The sequence below is a fragment of the Notechis scutatus genome, chromosome 1 (genome assembly GCF_049901735.1).
Source record: "Notechis scutatus isolate UNSWTSFEM ecotype Mainland chromosome 1, rNotScu1.2, whole genome shotgun sequence".
In the NCBI taxonomy this organism is placed as follows: Eukaryota; Metazoa; Chordata; class Lepidosauria; order Squamata; family Elapidae; genus Notechis; species Notechis scutatus.
The window spans coordinates 43,242,930-43,258,251 of NC_142009.1; the positions used below are offsets into that span (position 1 = coordinate 43,242,930).

General features: G+C 39.1%; 1 protein-coding gene across 4 annotated transcripts in view; it reads right to left on the reverse strand.

The window, feature by feature from the left end:
• The window catches only part of LOC113422796 (cullin-9-like), a 37,802-nt gene extending 23,597 nt beyond the window's left edge, over positions 1-14,205 (reverse strand). For 3 of the 4 annotated variants that reach the window (XR_015749099.1, XM_026683960.2, XM_087962471.1), the window contains exons 1-9: positions 14,077-14,205; positions 11,465-12,070; positions 9,137-9,291; positions 8,050-8,547; positions 7,572-7,707; positions 6,040-6,224; positions 5,079-5,454; positions 1,765-1,963; positions 139-346 (exon numbers count right to left, since the gene is read on the reverse strand). Coding sequence is in view for 3 of the 4 variants with exons in the window: in XM_026683960.2 (XP_026539745.2) it covers positions 139-346; positions 1,765-1,963; positions 5,079-5,454; positions 6,040-6,224; positions 7,572-7,707; positions 8,050-8,547; positions 9,137-9,291; positions 11,465-12,053 (2,346 nt within the window). In the remaining variant the exon portion in view is untranslated. The remainder of the gene's footprint in view (positions 1-138; positions 347-1,764; positions 1,964-5,078; positions 5,455-6,039; positions 6,225-7,571; positions 7,708-8,049; positions 8,548-9,136; positions 9,292-11,464; positions 12,071-14,076) is intronic. The other variant, XM_087962480.1, reaches the window with a different exon arrangement.
• Between the last annotated feature and the right edge of the window lie 1,117 nt (positions 14,206-15,322).

The following is a 15,322-nucleotide window of genomic DNA, read 5'->3' on the forward strand; positions in this document are numbered from 1 at the left end:
GCATTGTTTTAAACTGCTGATTGTAAATTGTCTTGTGACTATGCTATTCTGAAAAAAGTAGAAATGTTTTTTAAAAAAAAGAAATAAGCAAGCATTCCCCAGCAATGGGATTCCAAGGAATCTCTGCATCCTACTTACTGCTAGACCAGCCTGCTGAACCAGCACAGATGTGGCGTTCTCCTTCATGCAGTGCAGCACACAATGCAGCCCCCCTCTGGCTGCAATGAGCACCTGCCAATCATAATCTGCCATGAGCAGATAGAGCACCTGGAGCCCCAATACTGTAAGCAGGTTTTCCTTTACATGGTGTCTCAGCAGGTCCATCAGTGCCTTCACAATTCTCTCCCTACAGGTAGAAAAGAGGCAAAACCACACCTGAGTGCCTTTGAAGACGATTAGCTGTCAAGTCACGTAAGGCTAGAGATGAGAAAGACCAGGAAATAAACTGGAAATATTTATGGGGGAAAACAACATTTATCCATCGCACACTAAACACTTTTCCAAGCCCTTTCCGAGAAAAATACTAAACTACTGGATTGTAAAACATTTTCTTTTTGAAAGAATCATCTAAGGATTGCTGATATTCAGTTCATAATGGTGCAGGACCAGCATTCTCTGCTACGATGATCAGAATGCAAAGCAATCTGCCCACTTGGATTCAGTGGACTTCCATAGTTTAGAAAATTTTCACCATCAGTGAAGACTTAGACACCAACTACCCTACCAAAAATTTAAAGAATAATTTTGAATTTTTAGAAAGGTTATTTATTAAATTATAGGTGTTGTAAGTGCAGATTTTACAAAATAAAAAAAATTGTATATAGTTTTTTTCCCCAGAAAAATATACGGGATAAAAAGTTCTGAATGCCAATATTTAATCTATATAAGCTAATTACCTTATTTCCATTAAGATATGAATTATGATTTCATTCTCGATCATTGAATTTTTGGTGCAAAACCATCCATCTAGCTAAATTTGGAAAATTAGGATTCAATCATATTTTAAATGTAATGTTTCAACTATGATCACCTATCAACTATAACATGTTTCAACTATGAACAAATCAAATTATACACAATACAAAAGATGTAAAAGTTTTTTTAAAAGATGTTTCAAAAAATATATATAAAAGGTGTTCCAAAAATTATTTCAACTTTTCCAAAAATTCTGGTCTTATTTAAAAAGAAAAAATGTTTCAAAGGTTCTAGAATTGTAATCTCTGTCTACCGAACAACATTGTAAGCTTGAACAAAAATGTGCCAAGCGATATCTAAGGATCAGTGGAAGCAATACGCTCTATCAGGGGTGTCCAACCTTGGCAATTTTAAGACTTGTGGACTTCAACTCCCAGAGTTCCTCAGCCAGCTTTGCTGGCTGAGGAACTCTGGGAGTTGAAGTCCACAAGTCTTAAAATTGCCAAGGTTGGACACCCCTGCTCTAAATGAAAACATGCTGATATCTGTGTTTGCATACAGCATCACCACCACAGGTCTTACATTTTATTTATTTAGCATTCAATTCATTCTCATCCTTCAAGGAGACAAATGGGTGTGTATCTTCTTTTTGATATGTAACAGAATAAGAGAGTTGGAAGGGAACTTAGAGATGTTCTAGTCCAACCCCACATATGTATTTTGGTTTTGGTTTTGGTGTGCTATTGTAATCAGAATTTACTTAAAGGCTAATTAAAACCATTCTTCAATATTCCTTCTGTTGCTCAAAACATACCATAATGATTACAGGACCTAATGAAAAAAGCTAACCTAATGGCAAAGTCACTCTCTGCTATGGCAATCTGTCTCCTTTGCCCAGATTCCTCTTCCTCCTCCAAAATTGCAATGATAAATTTAAGACCCGCCATCTTCAGCTCAATGTCACAGCTGGACTTCTGGATCATCTCCATGGCATCCTCCAGCTGCTCCACGGTGCTTTTCTTTCTGGCCACCTCCACACTGCAGAAAGCTGAGCAACAGATCTATCAGCACAATTTTGCAATCAGTTTCCCCAAAGTACCCTCCTCATATCTACTTGCTATTCACCCAGTCAACCAGAATACAAATCCCCCTACAGGTATGTTAGCCTTCTCTTAGCAACCTTTTCTGTCTATATTGGATATCTGGAGAGAATCTTTGGGGATTTCCTACCATATGAAGCATACATGCTATAAAAAGAGCACGAGGCAGATCCAGAAGATGATGGAAAGACAACATCAAAGACACCGCTACAGCAGCATTAAATAACAAAATGGTTGAAGCAACAAGAAGTGCAAGAACCAAAGCTCTGTATCCGTCTCAACATTCAAAATGGTAAAAAAGGAAATGAAGAAGAAGATTGGATATAACAATCTACACCAGCAAGTATCAGTGAGGAATACTGTAAAACAATAGGTCTGAATGCCAAACAAATCTTCCCAATTTCAAAAGTGAATTTAAAAATTAGGTGATCATCTCTTGAGGAGGGATGTATTACCACTCCTTTCAAAATTGGTAGGATCATCTCTTCTCTCAAAGAGGCAGGTATCACTGGATGGATCCATCCCTTGGTCACCTCCTGAGTTACCTTAACAACTCAAGAGGGGCAGGATTTAACAAACAAGGGGCTGCACCAACAGACTGGGGGAATTTGTCCATTTCCTTGTGAGACACAGAATCAGACTCCATCTGGATAACCTCACAAGACTGCCGTGGGCAACTCAATTGGTCTTCTCCAGATAGAGTTCAAATCCAAATAAATCTGAGCGACTTTATCCACCAGATAGCATGAATCATTCATCACCACGGTTCTGCAGATGATCCTGCAGCTCTCCCCTCCACCAAAGAGGGAGTATGTTACTCTGAATAGGACCACTGAGCAGCTACTGGTATAATTCAATAATAGCAGTGAACGAATCACATTTTACCCCCTTTTTTACCATGATATAGGCCCACGAATGGGCTTTCACTCATGTTTGGTTCGATTCACTCTTTGTCTTTCTTCAAAGACACTCTAGGCATCACTTCCTGCACTTCATCTTCTGGAGCTCCTTGAAGAACCAAGGAATCGGTGCATAGAGAGAGGCTGCATAGAAGCAGCCCAATCCAGATCCTGTCACCTGCCTATTCCAGGCTGCAATTACAGCTTCAACTGAACTGCCTGACAGACCTTCAGGGAAAACCCAAAGCTTCCTCTGAAACTTAAGTAAGCCCATTAGACACCTGAGGTGGGCCAATCTAACAAAAGCTATCTTCCCGCATAGGTGGTTGGCAGGGGTGGGATTCAAATTTTTTAACAACTGGTTCTGTGGGTGTGGCTTAGGTGGTGGGCGTGGCTTTGTAGTCATGTGACTGCATGGTGGTGGTCATGTGACTGGCTGGGTGTTGCCAACTCAACATCACTCACATTGAGGCACGCATCTCCTCACAACTCCACACAAGCAAAGTACCAGCAAAGGAGGGGGAAAAAACTCCAGAGACATTCCTGAGACAGGAAGTCTAGTCCTGCCAAGAATGTAATAAGGGTTAATGGAGAGGCAGTTTCTGTAAGCAACACCAGAATGTTTCCTTCCTGCCTTCCTTACAGGATTAGGCCAGTAATTTCTTCTAACAACCGATTCTCCGAACTGCTTAGAATGTTAACAACCGGTTCTAGCAAATAGGTGCGAACTGGTAGAATCCCACCTCTGGTGATTGGTCCCAGTAAGCCAAAGAGCAACCAGAATGATCTGTTCATGGCAACGAACTGATGGTAATGCCTTTCAACATCACAGCACACTGCAATTGTCCTGAGACAAAAACTAGATTTAACATGCAACCCACAGTATGCACTGGGCTCTCTATTATTTAAGACAATATTACAACTGATCTTCAAATTGATATAAATGCTAAGTTACCTTCTTGAAATACTCAAACATTATTTACAGCAGAACAGTTTGTATTTTGTAGTCATAGCATTTCTTACTGCATAATTAAGTAACACTTCCTCATTTACTTCACCAACCTATTGCTTTTGCAACAATGTTTGTTTTCTCTGCTATCTTGAGTTTGTTTATATTGTTCCTTGTTTTTTAAATGTTTTTAATAATTTGTACACCGTCCAGAATTGCTAGGACTTGGATGGCTATACATTTAATATGTTATTGTTGTTATTAATGGAGTCTCTAAAATTGCAGTCTGAAACAGCACTGGGGGAATGCCAGTATACCTAAGGCCACCTTTCTTCTACTATATTCCATGCTCCACATGACTCTATAATGGCCATGGGATGGAGGGAGGTCTCTAGAAAATGTGAAGCACCATTATGATAAATCGGGCTTCATAACTGGCTCAATCGGATATGTCAAACATTTTGTGAAGTGGGAAACTCAGCCCCAGCAGAAAATTTGCTCATAACATGTTCTCAAAATTTGAAATGTGCTTTAAAATAATTGTTGCACATTTTCAGTCTGTTCTAAAATTCTGCACACACTACAACAATGGCCCCCAACCTTTTGGGAACCAGGGACTGGTTTCATGGAGAAAGGTTTTTCCATGGATGGAAGGGGGTGTGGTTTTGCATGCTGCCTGCATCCCACGGATGGGGCTTCACTGGTATGCCTAGCCCAGTTTCTGGCATGCCACGGACCGGTCCTGATCCATGGACCGGGGATTGGGGACCCCGACACTACAGGAAACAAACTGAAGTTTATTTAGGATCTTTCTAACTCCATAAATGGTGAATTTGTAGTGGGACAACAATTTTTAATTGGTTTATTTTATTTATAATTTTGTATGCTGACTATCTGACCAGACGGGGACTCTTTCATATCAATCATTGCTACTTTCTGTCATTTGCTGTCAATAATGTGAAGCAGAAGTGGGAAGTACAGAATATTTTACAAAACATGTTTCATTGGCTGCTGATAGCCATGAATCCTGATTTATCAAATCAAGTTCTCATAGCAACCTTGGCTATAAAATGGAAACCTGTATGCTAAATCATTACATTTTCAAGTTCAAAGCATAGATACATTTCATGACAGTGACAGTTAGGAATTCTCAATGAAGCTAAGTTTTGAAGTTCCTCTAACCAATTAATATGTCCGATACTGCCTGGCACTTACCTTTGACTTTCTCATCCAATGTGTCTGGAAAGAAGAGCCCTTCTATTTTGGGAAATGTGTTAATCAGCCGCCTGTCACTTTCCTTTGCTGCAAATGGAGTTGGAGAAGACACTCTATCAGGCAGTGTATCTTCTTTTGTTTTTTTGGACTTCAGGGCTTCAGAAAGGTCACCATAATTTGCAGAGAGCATTTCTGCATTTGGGCAGTTCTGCTCTGTACCTCCCTTGCTAAAGAGATATTTGAAATAGACATGGGAGTTCTGCAGATCAATTTGAGTGGTTCCCTGACAATGCTTGTTCAGGAGCTGTAGTATTTTCTGAGCCAACTCTACTGAAACACACATCTGGATCAGATCCTCTTCATTTAGTCTTGATAGCTTGAAATGCAGAGAGAATAAAAGCACAGCGTTCCTATTGCAGTTTATTACCAGAGTTACCTAGAACCATACCAAAAGCCCACAAAATCAGATTGGGAGAGTTCACTAATTCCGCTTGGAAATTTGGCCCTTGAGTTTAGAGCACCAAAGTTATCTATGATTTGCCAATTTGGATGACATTTGGAGGTAACCTAATATCAGCAGTTATTTTGAACTTCAATTCCTATCATCCTCAAGCAAATTGTCTGAAAACTGGACCTTTGCAAAATTCAAAACTGTATGCAAATAATTTGGAGCTGGGTTCTTAAATTAGCTTCATTGACTCTGGATCTATCCACATGGATCCAGTTTGCTTTGGGGCTTATCTTGAATATTAAATATTTAGGGCTCTGTAACTATCTTTCTGATTACAGAATATAATCCCAGGCACAAAGAAATACTTTTCAGGTATGGTGCATCTGATCTTGTAATACAATTACTTTTTTACAAGCAATGCAGCCTATACAGTGTATGAATTCTCATATCAAATTAAGCAATTAGCTTGAAATCCCTTTCTGGTTGGATTGATTCTTCTCAGTGCTTTACCTTCTGATTCTGCTGGATGAAATGAACAACTTCTTGATGCTTATGGACTTCTAGCTTGTTAATGAAGAAGAGTAGTTCCCACCATTCAGCTTGACTTAAAGTCCCACAGTCCTTATTCAAATGATCCGTAAGGCATGGTAAAGTGTATAATTCTTTGAGTGGTTGGCAATATCTTGGCTGGTTAACTGGAAATAAACAAAAATGACTAAGAGATGTTATATGTGGTTTCTTGACACACTCAAGTTAAATGGTGGCATCAAAACAGAAATCTCATAACAGAGATTTTGCTACATGCTAATAGGCAACTTAATACTATAGCTATTGCAACTTAAACTCATATATGTCTACTCAAAAGTAAGCCCCATTATATTCAATTTGATTTATTCCTGCATAAGTATAGGATTACCCTGTTAATATACAATTAGAGTAGCAGCTAAGAAAACAATTGTTTTCTTAGCTGCTACTCTAATTGTATATTAACAGGATAACCCTATACTTATTATTTACTTACAGTTAGTAAATATATTCATATTTAAACAATCAATTACATTAATGAATTCAACTGGGCATACCTCATCCATATCCGAGTTACAAAAGCATTCAAATAGTAAATATATCAAAGGTATATATCCTAAACAGATTAAAAAGTAAATATATAAAAGCATACACTACATTATTAATACGATGATACGGAATTTTGTCTTGATTAGGTAAGTTCATTTAACTTAATAACTAAGTGTAAACTACTCCCCAAAGTTACTAATATTGTGCTCTTCACTTTTTGGTCAGTATTAAATTAACTACTGTGTCAGCTCAAACAAAGAAAATACATTTTCTCATCTCAGCAGGGAATGGAGGCTGAGAAGATCATGGATTTCCTCACAGCTTCAGATAAAAGTGTGGCCTTCCCAGGAAAAAAAGGGAAAACCGGAAAGAAAGGAAAATATATATTTTTGTGCTTCGGAAAGCCTGCTGTTTTGGGAAGAAACAGATAAATACTCTAGCCTAAATGTCTAGCTGTAGAATTTTAATTTTTATGTGTGGTTTATTGGTGCTGTGTAAGACACATTGTTTTAATCTTTATAACATTGAAAATTATGTTTAAAAGATTCTGTTTTGCTGTTATTCATTTATTTTAAATTTGGTCTGTTTCCCAAGAAAAGGCTGAAACCTCATCATACACCTCCAAGTAAGAAGCCAAGATAGCTGTGATGGGAAAACTCTGCCCTGTCATCTGTAACCTACCCTCTTTTCAATTTGCACAGATATACTGCATTTGTTACACGCAAAACACATGTTCTATCTCTAAACCATTATTCCTCCCAATAACGGGAGACCGACAAGAAAACATTATTTCAGCATTTCATCTGCTTAAACAGGAAAGTAAGCGTGAGAAAACTGAAATCAGTCTTGGCATAAATAACAAAACTGAAGCTCAGAAGCAGAGAACACTCCTAAAGTAACTTAGCAACTGAGTGAAAGGGTATCTAAAGGGTATCTAAAGGGTATCTAAAAGCCCAGCAGAATCTTACCTGTGTTTTGTCTCAGAAGCTCTCTAAGAGTTGATACCTTTTCCTGGGCTTTCTGCTCTGCATTTCTTGATGAACCAACAATCTCAATCATGTGCCAATGAACCCAGTATGTACGGCCCAGAGACTCCCAATAAACCTGGAAAATTATAGAGTTATAAATTGCCATGAATCTGGAAATTACTGCATTGTTTTCAGGGTGCTTACAGATCACTTCCTTTATGATCCGGTCTAGAATCATAAACTCCATACACACAAAAATTCTTCTTCTATAAACAAGAGTTAATATACCAAGCACCTTATACAACAATTATCAAATAAGCCACAAACTTCCTTTGAATATAGATTCACTTCTTGTGCCAATCTGGGAAGCACAATCGTTTGAGAAACTCAATAGGATTCCTAAAAATCAAATATTTGTATCACTCCTTCACCCCATATCATCACCTGGAGGTCCCTCCCCTTCCCCACACTGCAGTACCTGCACAGGCGGTGTGCCATTATTGCTCTGAAGAAACTCGCCTTCATCCCCTGCACAGACTTTTTCATAATTTTCCAGCATACGCACATGCATGCCACGCACCAACGTCTCTCGCACATATTCCACGTAGCTCTTACGACTAGGAAAAGCTGAGTGCAACTTGAAAGCACAGTTTTCTTTCTGGGGCACCTCTGCAGCTGATGGGATGGTTGGAATTTGGTGCTGGAAGATTGACTGACATCGTTTCTTTTGTCTGAGCGAGTGAAGCTCTTGATTCTGATTCCATCCCATAACCTGGATTAACTCTGAAATGAAGTGGGCCATAGCCATGCTGAAGTCAAATTCACATTGCATTCTCTTCTTTCTCTTTGAATCTGAACTGGAGGCCATGCAAGGTTCCTGTTCATCTCTCCACTCTGTGATGTTGTTGAGTTTGTCCATGAGAGAGGTAGCACATAGATAACGCTTTACTAGAGAAAACAGCAGTTTTCCTGGAATCTGAAACAAGAAGACCATATCTGTCCTTTGCCAATAATTCTGCTATTGATTCAAGGCAGCATACCTTACAGCTCACTCCATAAAAAGTTTCACCTTTTAATATGTATCTGACATATTCTTGAGTTCTAGTAGCTTTCCAATCAAATGTCATCAAAGCTTATACAGTCTTTTCATCCCTCCATGTATTAGTTTTACTCACTACAATTTAGGGAGAACTTGTAGAAGATAGAGAAATCCTAAACTGTTCTCCTTTTAGTACTGTAACTGCAACTATTTTACATCCACAAGATGCTAGCAGCAGAAGTGCCAGCCATTTATTTTCAATCAGAGAATGGATACCAGTCATTATAGCTAATAAAAATTCAGAGATAAAATTGTGTCATTTCTTTATCAAAACTGATTTAGCCACATTAAGCTTGCCAATTGAAAGGCAAGATAAGCACAGCTTCTAAATTTGTCACCAGCTGCTAAAAATTAAATTCTCTTCACAATTGACTCAGATTCTTTCTAATTCAGGTTTTAAACTGAAAATGCCTCATCAATAAAGAAAGCCACACTCCCTTGCCAAAACCTTTTTGTCAGTTAGTACCTGAGGAAGAGGAATCCCTTCAAAAGATATGTAATGCTCTTCAGATGATGTTGTTTCTGCAAACAGCTCAAGAAGGGTATAGCGACTATCAAAGTCCATGTGTTGTTCAATACCATCTTGCTGGCTCAGGGACAGGAGAACATAGGCTCTGCTTCCTAAAACAGAAAAATGTATATAGCTCTTTCCTTACTTGCTCTCCAATGGTCTTAAAAATCTAATCCCATAACTGGGTAGAAGCAACTTTTTTTAGCTCACAAACAGGTATCCGGTAATCCATTAACAAAGCCTCATACTATAAACAAATTTAAACAGGATGACCTGCAAGTTAGGACCGAATAACAGAATAATAAAGTTGAAGGGAATTTGGAAGTTTTCTAGTCCAATCACCTGCTCAAGCAGCAAATCTCATTCAATTTGAGACAAATGGTTATCTAATCTCTTCTTATAAACCTCGGCGATCAAAGTCAGTCCTGGGATCAACCCTGACTGCTCTATAGAAGGCGAGATCCTGAAGATGAAACTCAAATACTTTGGCCACCTAATGAGAAGGAAGGACTCACTGGAGAAGAGCCTAATGCTGGGAAAGATTGAGGGCAAAAGAAGAAGCGGGTGACAGAGAATGAGGTGGCTGGATGGAGTCACTGAAGCAGTAGGCGTGAGCTTAAATGGACTCCAGATGATAGTAGAAGACAGGAAAGCCTGGAGGAACATTGTCCACAGGGTCACAATTGATCAGACAGGACTTCGCAACTAGCAATAACAAACCTCCATTGATGGGAGCACCCACAACTTCTGAAGACAAGTCTTTCCACTGATTAATTGTTCTGTTAGAAAATTTCTCCTTATTTCTAGCTTGTCTATGGAGATTCTCAGTCATCCAGGTCATGGTTGTCCCAAAGATGCTTTTTACAAAGCACCTTTGGGACATATTTCTAGCTTGGTTTTCTCTTTGATTAGTTTCCCCCCTTTACTATTTGTTCTGCCTTCAGGTGCTTTGTGGAATAGCTTGATCCCCTCATCTTAGATGCTGGAACATTGCCACTCATAGTCCTTTTTTTCATTAATCTAGACATACCCAATTTCTGCAACTGTTCTTCATACTTTTTAGCCTCCAGCCCCCTAATTATCTTTGTTACTCTTCTCTGCATTCTTTCTAGGGTCTCAATATCTTTTTTTACTGTGGAAACCAAAACTGGATGCAATATTTCAAGTGTGGTCTTACCAAAGCATTATAAAGTGGTACTAACACTTCATGAGTTCTTGATTCTATCTCTTTGTTAATGCAGTCTAGGACTATGTTGGCTTTTTGACAGCTGAAGCACACTGCTGGCTCATATTTAAGTGATTGTCCACTAGCACTCCAAGATCCCACTGGTAGCATTGGGATTATAAGTCAGCACTTCAATTACTAGCATGTCTTTATCAGCACAGAGTTTTAATAATTCTGCTCAAACAAGGGAGATACTTTTATTCACCCTTTCTGCAGTGTCAAGAAGCTGTCAGTGTCAATGTTGTTGATTCTTTGGGAAGATGCTTCTGATCAATTTGGCTGCATAGAGACTTAGTAATCCCATGCCCAAGGCTATTAGTAGTGTTGTACAATTCCCATGTCCCAGCAGAACAGCAGCTGATCTTGTTGTATAAAAAATATTTACAGGGACATGCGAATTCAGAAATGCTAAAACAAAAAGCCTCCCCCTTCCCACATTCCTCAGGAGTCCAATCATTACAAGCACCAGTTTGGAATTTAGAAACCTGCCCAAACATAAAAATAATCTGCAACCATAGCAAAAGGGCAATCCTTTACATCAAAACAGAAGTGTACAATTTACTGAATGATTTAAAAAAGCCTCCCCATATTATGAGAAAATTTATAATATTTATAAACTTATACTTGTGATACATTTATAACAATTAAGAATGCTTTACTTACTTTTAACCAAACAGAAACTTCTTTTAAAATTAAAACAAATTAACATTTGTAGTTTTAATCTGAATTGACTACCAACTTTATTTTATGAATATATCATCTGAAAACTTTGATGTATGTTCATCAACTATAAATTAACTTTTAATAGGCAACAGTTTCTCAAAATTTGCCCCAATGACTCAGTCATCACTCTTAAGTATTTATCAACATCTAACCAGTTAGGATTTCTAATTATATTAAGGATGGGATTGGAGGTCTATTCAAATCAGTAAGAATAATGGGTTAGCACTGACTTTCTGTATTAATGAATGTGATTTTCAACTAAGCATATTTAAATACTTGTAATCCCACAGGCAGGAATTTTATATTAGTTGTGGGCATTTCCTAATATGTCATACCTGCATCATGACAAGCCAAAGCTCTCAGCATCTTCCCAGCACTACAACGGATTTGCTTTTCCTCATTACACAGCATCTTCATCAGAAGAGTAAGGGCCCCGGTCTCCTTGAAGATGGTCATTAATGAGCCAATACTGGCATAAGCACTGAGTATATGGATGGTATTCAGTATGGATGACTGTGGAACAGGGATGCTTGCTAGTTGCCAGGAAGCTCGCTGCACCAGGTTCCTGACATCAGCTTTCATCTCTGCAAGAGATGCTTCATCTAAAGTGTCTTCAGGAGGGAATAAGTTAGACACATTCTGTTCCACCACTTGTTCCTTGGGCTTCCTCTTGCCTAGTAATATTGGGCAGTTGGCATATATATCCTCTGACGACATCCACATCAAGATTGTCTGTTTTTTACCTTCAACTGAAGAGGTTTCAACACTGTTTTCTTTATCATTATCCAAGCAAAAGATGTTCCAGCGGATCAAGTACTCAGTACAGCCATTGTGACCACGACGTTGCCGAATTAACTCCTCAGGATAGGCTTGACGTTTGGGTCCAAGATGCACCACATCCCCATTTTGCCTTTTAATCCTCATGACAGGGAATGTATCTGCTGGTGTGATAAAAGGCAGGTTATGTCATGAAGAAAAACCAAAAAGGATTTCAGTCTAAGAGCCCTGAGAAGAAAAATGCAGGTGTCAACCCTGAAGTCATCTTGGAGGCTTCAGGGTTGTCACACCACAGAGGGGAGGGGAAATAGTTAGGCGGGGTTTTGTAGCCCAAACAATAAAGTTTTCCTGTGGGAAACGAGGACATTCTCACAGGTGGCTGGCCAGAGGAGGAGTGAAATAACTAAGTAACTGGCCAGCAACTGGACTGGACAGCGTGACCAGTGACTTGAGGGAAAGGGGAAACTTTTACTTTTTAATTAGGGGAAAGCCGCAGGAATTTTAGACTCGGCTTTCACCAGTTGTGCCAATATGATGTTTCGAATAAACTGTTCTTTGAGGAACCTGCTTGCCTCAGAATTCTCCTTTCTATGGGTACATTACTTGGAACGCTGACAGAAGGAATACTTGCTTTGGGGTAACTATAGATTGCTATAAGAAAATTTGCCCAGCTAAGGGAAAGTTCATCAAGTAATTATTTCTGTTGGAATCAGAATTGACTTATCCATTAGGCACAGCAACTCAGTGCCAGTATTCTTTTTAATCATAAAGTCTAAATGAATACGTTGTACTTATTTGATGCTTTTCAATAAATAAAAGGCAAGATATACATACAATTTGAACAGCAAAACAATGATATAGCGCGAACGGTAAAATTTAGTAACTCTGATGAGATATAAGAAACATAATTAATCAGCAAGCTAATAAACATATCACTTACTATTTACAAATGCAAGAATCTGAATCTGAGCTGGTGTGAAACTTGTTTTTTAATGCAGTTTTCAAACTTCCTGTTTAGGAAACATTTCTGTCAATCTTCCTCCATTCTGCTATGGGTGCCCCACTCATGACAGACCATTCTGCAATTGTTGCAGGGCGCTGTCCAACGTACTGGCAATCAAGACCCAGATATGGGTGACATACAAGACTGAAATAATGTTACAGTAGCACCACTTTTAAAGTTGTTCAAAACAGATGTCATAAAAGGATGTACAAATATAAGGTAAAAGCTTGGTGTTCTGTTAAAGAGAGGACTTTGGCAGGAAACAGCTTTCTTTACTCTAGATGACAGATTCTTTTTTATAATACATTTATTATAAAGAAATTATGCATCTAGATACACATAACCAACAAAAGAGCACCTCCAATATTGGTAACTATAGCTCTGGTAGATTTAAAGGGCTATATAAATTCTTTTATCTTTATAAAATCAGATCTGGAAAAAATTATAAAGTGCAATAAGATGAAAAATAGACACAAGGCATTTTTTCTAAGATTCAGCTATGCTTATCTGATGCTATTTATACAATCCCTACATCTAATTTTAACCAGAAAGGACAGTAGCATTTAACACGTTTCTACTTCAGATTTGGGGGGACTTTAAAATTCTTAAGGCTGAATTCACACTGAACATGGCCCCTACACTAAGATAATGCTGCAGACGGAGGTGGTGGCCTGATGGAAAGCGTGCATAGTCTCAAGTATCCAAGCGCCAGCCTTTCACACACGAGGTGTCAATATATAAAGAAGAAAGAGGACCGCTATTGATCGCTTTGTTTCCTTTTGAATTGATTTATTTTTCCTCGTTCTAGGCCAGGGGTAGGGAACCACTGCCCCCTTTATGACTTGTGGACTTCAAATCCCAGAATTCCTGAGCCAGCCATGCTGACTCAGGAATTCTGGGATTTGAAGTCCACAAGTCATAAAGGGGCCACAGTTCCCCACCTTGAACAGCCGCCTCACGCCCAAGGTGCTCGCAGAATTGCGCACCGGCTCGAGCCTATCGGTAACAGAGGAACGCAAGTCCGGGAGGAGGGGGGGCGGAGCTTAAGGGCGGCTCGTCCTTCCTTGGAATGAACAAGGGAAGGAACCTGCGGGAATCTTTTCCACCCAAACCGGGAGGCACCCGTGCAGTAGTAGCAAAGCCCGAAAGTCTTGAGCTTCAGCCTACCTTAAACGCGGCTCCAAAACTTAGCCGTAAAAGCAGCAAGTCGTCGGCAAACCTTGCCTACCAACTTCCATTTATTTACCCTGCCCAGTCGCTGTCTCATCCGCTTGTTCTGCGCATGTTGCCTTATTATTAAAGATAGTTACGGGTCCTCCGATAGGACATAATTATGCCAAGATCGCTTTTCAAAGGGGGCGGTTAAACTCAGGTTCTTGGAAAGAGATTAAAGGATTGCAGTATTCTTCTCCAGGCACCAGCGTCAGATACTTTCTCGGAGTGTGAAATCAGGTTTTTCTTTCCCGGGTCTTTTATTTCTTTCCAAGTTCACTAATTTGCGTTTGAACAGGAACTCCTGTGTGCTGATGTGCTACTGTAATGATGTTAATACATTTTTATCAAAGAACTAGAAGGCAAAACATGCAACAATGGACGGAAATTAAATCGAGAAGCAACCTAGAACTAAGATAAATTTCTCAACGATGAGAACAATTAACCAGTGGAATGCTTTGCCTTCAGAAGCTGTGGGTGCCCCCTCACAGGAGGCTTTTAAGAAGAATCTGGACACCCACTTGTCTGGAATGGTAGGGTGTCCTGCTTCAGCAGAGGTTTGGACTAAGTAACCTCCAAGGCACTCGCCATCTGTTGTTCTGTATTCTAAAATGGACTGTTCAGCACCCATCCCAAGAACAGGCAAGGTAACTTTATTTTAGTGAAAGTGTTAGTAATTCTTTAAAGGAGGTTTTCAAAACCAACTAAAGCATTAAAGCAGACAAGCAGAAAATAACCTTGAATATGTGAATCTAGAGAAATAGCTGTGGCTTCAAAATTAATTCACTTTTTATCACATTAGGTTTTGTGGATCTTAGTTCATTGTACCAGATAAATGGCATAAGCATAATCCTGAAAGGACAACATATGCAGCTGTTGTGAGGAAGGTTGAATAGTGAAAGGACTTTGAGACAGAGATGCTGCAGGAAATGGATATCTATTCTCCAAAGCACCTGACTGCAGGACAAGAAGCAATGGATAGAAAATAATCAAGGAGAGTTGCAAGCAACCTTAGAACTAAGAAAAAATTTTCCTGATACTTAGAAAAATTAATCAGTGCCTTACACTGGAGGTTTTTAAAGAAAAGATTGGACAACCATTTGAACCATTTGAAAGAATATAGGGTTTCCTGCTTCAGCAGGGGATTTGACTTAAAGACCTCTAAGGTGCCTTCCAACTTTGTTCTTCTGTTATTCTATAT